The 6,829-nt window shown below is 50.8% G+C and overlaps 1 protein-coding gene across 1 annotated transcript; it reads left to right on the top strand.

Moving 5' to 3' along the window:
• The first annotated feature begins 5,065 nt into the window (after window positions 1-5,065).
• On the top strand, window positions 5,066-5,458 carry CYS1 (cystin 1). The gene has a single exon (XM_049784657.1). The coding sequence runs from the start codon at window positions 5,066-5,068 to the stop codon at window positions 5,456-5,458; it is 393 nt and encodes a 130-aa protein (XP_049640614.1).
• Window positions 5,459-6,829: the final 1,371 nt, after the last annotated feature.

Here is a 6,829-nt window from a genome sequence, read left to right as displayed (position 1 = left end):
GGCAGGCACGGGGGACCATATGGGACACTGGGATTCGAACCAACCACCTTTGGTCCCTGGAGTCGGCTAGCTTTTGCAAGGCAAAACACCTCTGTGCTATCTCTCCGGGCCTACAAATAATTATTTTATGGGGCCACATATTAGAGTTTGTGGGACCTTATCTAGTGATGGGATTTGATCATGTTGTAGTCATAGACTTGTAGTAGGCAAGTAAGCACTTTATTTATCTATTATTTATTTATTTTTTATTTTGGGGGGGCACACCAGCAGAGCTCAGGGGTTACTCCTGGCTTTAAGCTCAGAAATCACTTCTGGCAGGCCCAGGGGACCATATGGGATTATGGGAATCAAACCTGGGTCCTTCCCAGGTTGACTGTGTGCAAGGCAAATGCCCTACTGCTATGTTATCTCTTTGGCCCTAGGCAAGTGCTTTAACCTCTGTTGGATTAACCGGATTCTATCCTACTTATCCTGCTTGTTACTCACTGGTCAGAAGTACCTTTGGATGGAAGCACCCTTTGGATTGTGCCTTAGACCATCTGTTCTCCACCCCTTGATGTGGTCTGGCATTTGCTAATAAAGACCCCGGTCTCAGGGAAACGGTTTTCCACCACTGAGTTATCTGCCACTTGGGATTGGAAGGCTTGTGTGTGGGAGTCCCTGAACCTGTTTTATCTCCTTAACCATATGTAGATTATTTCCTGAGTTGGCCTTTGCTTCCAGACCTGTTTCTCTCCAATGCCCTAGATTTGGGGCATGAGGCTTCTGCTTCAAACCTCTACCAGTCCAGTCTGATTTGTTGTTGTCTATTGGGTCCACACCCAACAAACCTCAGGGCTTACTCCTAGCTCTGCACTCAGGGGCCTCCCCTGGTGGTACTCAGGGAACCCTGAGAGGGTACTTGGCAAGAGGACTGGCACAGCATCTAAAAATGGAAATAAAGTTGAGAGCTGGAGAGACAGCACAGAGGTAGGGTGTTTGCCTTGCTTGCAGCCGACCTGGGAGGGACCCAATTGAATTCCTGGCATCCCTATATGGTCCCCCAGCCTGCCAGGGGTGCAGGCTGAGTGCAGAATTTGAAGTAACCCCTGAGGGTCGCTGGGTGTGACCCAAAAGCCACTTAATAAGTAATGTTTAAAAAATAGAAATGAAGTTGTACTTCAATGACCTCAATAAGGGAACCACTCCCTGGGAGTTGCTTGTCCCTCCCTACTTTCCAAAACCTCATTCAAAGGTGCTGGAGATCTAATTCAGGTCAGCTGTATATACATACCCACTGTACTATCGTCTGTATTTTCTTTTACTCTCATCAGTATTTTATAAAACCATATTTGATTATGCCAAGTCTCCTAAAGTAGAATATTTACTTAAATTTCCTTCACAGTGCTGGATCAAATTCAGAGCCTGACACAAGGCAAGGCGAGTGCTTTAACTATAAGCTACATTGCAAGCTCATCTATTTTAAGTAGACTCACAGAGTGGAACACAGCCGTGGCATTACTCTGAAGCATAGCAAGCCAGACACGTCCAGAGGAACACAACTGGAACGATCTCAGAATCAGAAAAACCAACTGGGTTGGGACGTGAACGGGGCGCTGAGTGGGAACATGCTGAACCTCAGTCACATGGCTAAAGTCAACGTGGCAGAAGTAAAACATGTTTTTCCTTTCAATGATTAAACCAAGTTGAACACAGTTCAAAAGAAATTCCTTCCCCTCTCAGTGTTCTTTTCTCAGGCTTAAAAGGATTTCAAGACCAAATATTTTTTTTTTGTTTGTTCTTGCTTTTTGAGCCACACCCCGGTGGTGCTCAGAGGGTTACTCCTGGCTTTGTGCCCCAGGAATCACTCCTGGCAGGCTCAAGGGACCATATGAGATGCTGGGGATCGAACCCAGGCCTGTTCGGGTCATATATATGCAAGGCAAATGCTCTACCACTGTGCTATCTATTGCTCTAGCCCCTCGACTAAAATTACTTAAAGAGAAAAAATTGGGGGGCCAGCAGGTAGGGAGTCTGCCTTGCACACAGCCAATCTGAGACCTACTAGAGTTTGATCCCCAGCATCCCATGTTGTCCCCTGAGCACCACCAGGTGTGGCCCAAAAACCAAAAATACAAACAAATAAATGAATAAAGAGGGGGGCCGGGCGGTGGCGCTGGAGGTAAGGTGCCTGCCTTGCCTGCACTAGCCTTGGATGGACCGCGGTTCGATCCCCCGGTGTCCCATATGGTCCCCCAAGCCAGGAGCAACTTCTGAGCACATAGCCAGGAGTAACCCCTGAGCGTTACCGGGTGTGGCCCAAAAACCAAAAAAAAAAAAAAAAAACAGTTTCGGGGCCGGGTAGGTGGCGCTGGAGGTAAGGTGTCTGCCTTGCAAGCGCTAGCCAAGGAAGGACCGCGGTTCGATCCCCCGGCGTCCCATATGGTCCCCCCAAGCCAGGGGCGATTTCTGAGCACATAGCCAGGAGTAACCCCTGAGCGTCAAACGGGTGTGGCCCAAAAACCAAAAAAAAAAAAAAATGAATAAAGAGAAAATTTTGATACAGGAGCTATAGTATAGAAGGTAAGGTGCTTGCTTTCCTTGCATGCAGTCAATCTGAATTCAACCCCTGGTACTCTATAAGGACCCCAAAGCTCTGCCAGGAGTGATCTCTAAGCAGAGTCAGAAATAAGTATTGAGCATTACCAGGTGTGACCTCAAAATAAAAAAACAAAAACAAAAATAAGTTTTTTTAAAAAATTAAAATTAAAAAAAAGAAAAAAAGAAAAAATTATTTAGGGGGCCGGAGAGATAGCCTGGAGATAGGGCATTTGCCTTGCATACGGAAGGATGGTGGTTCAAATCCCGGTATCCCATGTGGTCCCCTGAGCCTAACAGGAGTGATTTCTGAGCATAAAGCCAGGAGTAATCCCTGAGAACTGCCGCGTGTGACCCAAAAAACAAACAAACAAAAAAAAGTTAATTAATTGTCTCCAAAGCAAGCCATATAAGTAGACTTAGAACATCCCAGAGATGGGGCCGGGCGGTGGCGCTGGAGGTAAGGTGCCTGCCTTGCCTGCGCTAGCCTAGGACGGACCGCGGTTCGATCCCCCGGCGTCCCATATGGTCCCCCAAGAAGCCAGGAGCAACTTCTGAGCGCATAGCCAGGAGTAACCCCTGAGCGTCACAGGGTGTGGCCCAAAAACAAAAAAAAAAAAAAAGAACATCCCAGAGATAGCAAATTTTGTTTCTGGCCTTAGTCCTGTCTCTGGGTGGTTAAGAGCTCATTGAACAAGACATAGAGTGGGAGGGAGAGAGGGAAGAGACCCAACATGTTCTTAGTCTACTAATTAACATAATGAATGATAATGAACTTGGGCTGACTCCGTGTTAATCCTATTTTCTTGGACCTTAAGTTTTAATATCTACTTCAGAAGCAATAAACTGATACCATTTCAAGTCTGGAAAGTAAAGCCAAGATTTCTACAGTCAAGTATGAATTCAGGCTAATGTGTGTAAGACAGGTGAGTGGAGCCCAGAAGTGCAGACTTCTATTTTTCTATTCTGTGGGAAAGAAATGGGGCAAGGCAGAGGAAGAAGTTAAGGTGAAGGAAGAGAGAAGCTCACCCAACAATAACATCAGTGGGTTTGAGTTTGAATTAGTTTTGGAGTTTTGGAGCATTTCCTGCTCTGAGCTGGGCTTTAATCCACTTGAACAACTGTGGGTTGCTTATTTTTTCCCTCTTTGGATACCAAAAGGTGTTGATCTCTCTCTCTCTCTCTCTCTCTCTCTCTCTCTCTCTCTCTCTCTCTCTCTCTCTCTCTCTCACCACCATCCTTTTGCATACAAGGCAAACACCCTACCTCCATGCTATCTCTCTGGCCGCTCTTTCTCTTTTAAAATGTTTTCCATGGGGCCAGAGAGATAGCACAATAGTAGGGTGTTTGCCTTGCACACGGCTGACCCAGGATAGACTAGTGGTTCGAATCCCAGCATCCCATATGGTCCCTTGAACCTGCCAGGAGCAACTTCTGAGCGCAGAAGTCAGGAGTAACCTCTGAGCTCCGTCAGGTGTGGCCCCCCAAAATAACATAAAATAAAATAAAATGTTTTCCATCCACAAGGCGAGGACATTTCCTGGCAGGATTTTGCCAATGACCGATCTGGCCACCCCCACCTGACATCCTTTAGAACTCTGAGCGAGAAGAAGCAGCCAGGGATGGAAGAATGGGGGTTGTGAGCGGTTCGACCCGTCCCTGGAACCCTGGGTGAAGGGTTTGGATCCCAGACAGGAGGATGCTGAGTGCACAAAGTTTACAGATCGCTCAAACGAGATACAACCCTCTGGAACCGGGTCCGGAGAGATAGCATGGAGGTAAAGCATTAGCCTTGCATGCAGAAGGACGGTGGTTCGAATCCCGGCATCCCATATGATCCCCTGAGCCTGCGAGGGGCGATTTCTGAGCTTTGAGCCAGGAGTAACCCCTGAGGGTTGCTGGGTGTGACCCCCAAAAACAAACAAACAAAAAAAAAACCTATGGAACCCAGTTTCCAAATGTGATAAGTGGGGGAGCCAGAGACAGACTGGGGAGTTGAACATCTAGCTCCTGGCAGACAGGGCTTTGCAATCTCCGTGCTCCAGAGCAGTGCTCCCATCCCTCTAACTATTGTTCATTTTGGGGGGCTGCATCAGGAGGCGCAGGTGGGTTCCCTGCACCTACCTGTGGGCACCTGGAGGGTTTTGCATTTTCCCAACCAGGGGGAGGTTAAGCCGGAGAGATAGCATGGAGGTGGGGCGTTTGCCTTGCATGCAGAAGGTCGGTGGTTCGAATCCCGGCATCCCAAATGGTCCCCCGGAGCCTGCCTGGAGTAATCCCTGGGTGTGACCCAAAAAACAGGAGGAGGTTGGGACTGGGGGCGCGGCTCCCGGGCTCCGGGTGCAGACCCGGCCCTATGGCAAGGCGGGAACCTTCCCGGTCTCCCGCACCCCCCAAAACCCTGGTTGGGCCCCAGCTGTGCCGTGCGCCCCACCGGCGCATCCCCGCCCCGGCGCGGCCTGCAGGCGGGTGGGCCGGAGGGCGCGTCATGGGGAGCGGGAGCAGCCGGGCCCTGCGAAGGTTGCGGGGCTCCGACAGTCGCCCCGCGGGGTGCAGCGGGGGTGCTCCGGAGTCCGGGACCGCCCCGGAGGAAACCCGGGAGGCGGCGGGAGGCAGCGACCCCGGCCCCACGGCGCCCCAAGACAGCCGCGATGAGACGCTGCGCCTGCTGGACGAGCTGCTGGCCGAGTCGGCCGCCTGGGGCTCCGGGGAGCGCACCCCGCGGAGCCAGGCGCGACCCCTATGCGCCGGGGGCATCGGGAGCCCGGTGAGTGACGGGTCCGGTTGTCCCCGAACCGCGTCTATTGGGTCTCCCAATCCCGGATCGCCCCCTGCACCCCGCGTCCTACTTTGCACCCGGAGAACTGTGAGCTGGCCCTGAGAGTGGCTCTGGACTCTTTCTCTCCCTCTGTCTCTCTCTTGTATGTTACTGTCTCTGTCTCTTCTCCTTTTTCTGCACCCCATTTCATTCCTGGGCACCCCTGGAACAGGGGCGCCTAATGGGAGAACTGTTCAGCCCTGCCCCCAGGTGCCTTGTACGAGACTGGCCCAGGTTATTTATTTATTTTTGGTTTTTTTTTTTTTTTTTTGGGGGGGGGAGGTCACATCCGGCTGCGCTCAGGGGTTGCTCCTGATTCTGCGCTCAGGACTCCTGATCAGGGGGATCATATGGAATGCCCGGGATCGAACCTTTGTCCGTCCTTTGTCCGTCCTGGTCCAGTTTTTTTTTTTTTTTTTGGGGGGGGGTCACACCCGGCTGTGCTCAGGAGCTACTCCTGGCTCTACACCCAGAAATCGCTCCTGGCAGGCTCCTTGGGGCTATATGGGATGCCAGGATTCGAACCACTGTCAGTCCTGGTTTGGCTGCTTGCAAGGCAAACACCCTCAGGTTTGTGTGTGTGTGTGTGTGTGTGTGTGTGTGTGTGTGTGTGTGTGTGTGTGTGTGTGTGTGTGTGTGTGTGGTTTTATTCCTGGCTTCACGCTCAGAAATTGCTCCTGGCAGGCACGGGGGGGCCATATGGGACGCCAGGATTCGAACCGATGACCTCCTGCATGAAAGGCTAGTGCCTTTCCTCCATGCTATCTCTCCAGCTCCATTGTTTGTTTTGTTTTTTTTTTTTAACCCCTGGCACTCTATGTCGTCCCGCTGTGCCCCATCAAGAGATCTTTGAGCACAGAGCCAAAAAGCTCTGAGTAGCTCTGGGTGTTGTCCTCACGCAATACAAAACAAAACCCCAAAAAGCAGCAGGGGGCCGGAGCGGTAGTACTGCCAGGAGGGCGGCTGCTTTGCATACGGCCCACCCACCTGGGTTTGATCCTTGGCATTGTGTATGGTTTCCTGAGCACCGGCAGGTGTAATTCCTGAGTGTAGAGCCAGGAGTCACCCCTGAGCACCAATGGGTGAGGCCTGAAAGCAAAAACAACGACGAAAGAAAGCAGCAGGTGAAGTTAACCGTGAAATGTCTGTATTTATTTAGTTTTGTTGTTGTTGTTGTTATTTATTTTTGGGCCACACCCAGCGATGCTCAGAGATCTCTCATGGCACTGCTAATGGGACCATCTGGGATGTTGGAGATTGAACCCGGGTCTAGGGCATGCAAGGCAAGCTCCTGAGAAACCTATCACAGCTGATGATCCAGACAGCTCTCCTCCACTGCCACCACTACCCAGTCCCGTTCTGCTATCTAATAAATGTGGGTCACTCCAGATCGGGGGAAGTTTGCTATCTGGGAGTTTTTCTTTCTTTTTTTGT

The sequence above is a fragment of the Suncus etruscus genome, chromosome 12, assembly GCF_024139225.1.
Source record: "Suncus etruscus isolate mSunEtr1 chromosome 12, mSunEtr1.pri.cur, whole genome shotgun sequence".
Lineage (NCBI taxonomy): Eukaryota > Metazoa > Chordata > Mammalia > Eulipotyphla > Soricidae > Suncus > Suncus etruscus.
This window is presented reverse-complemented; position numbering and strand designations above follow the sequence as displayed.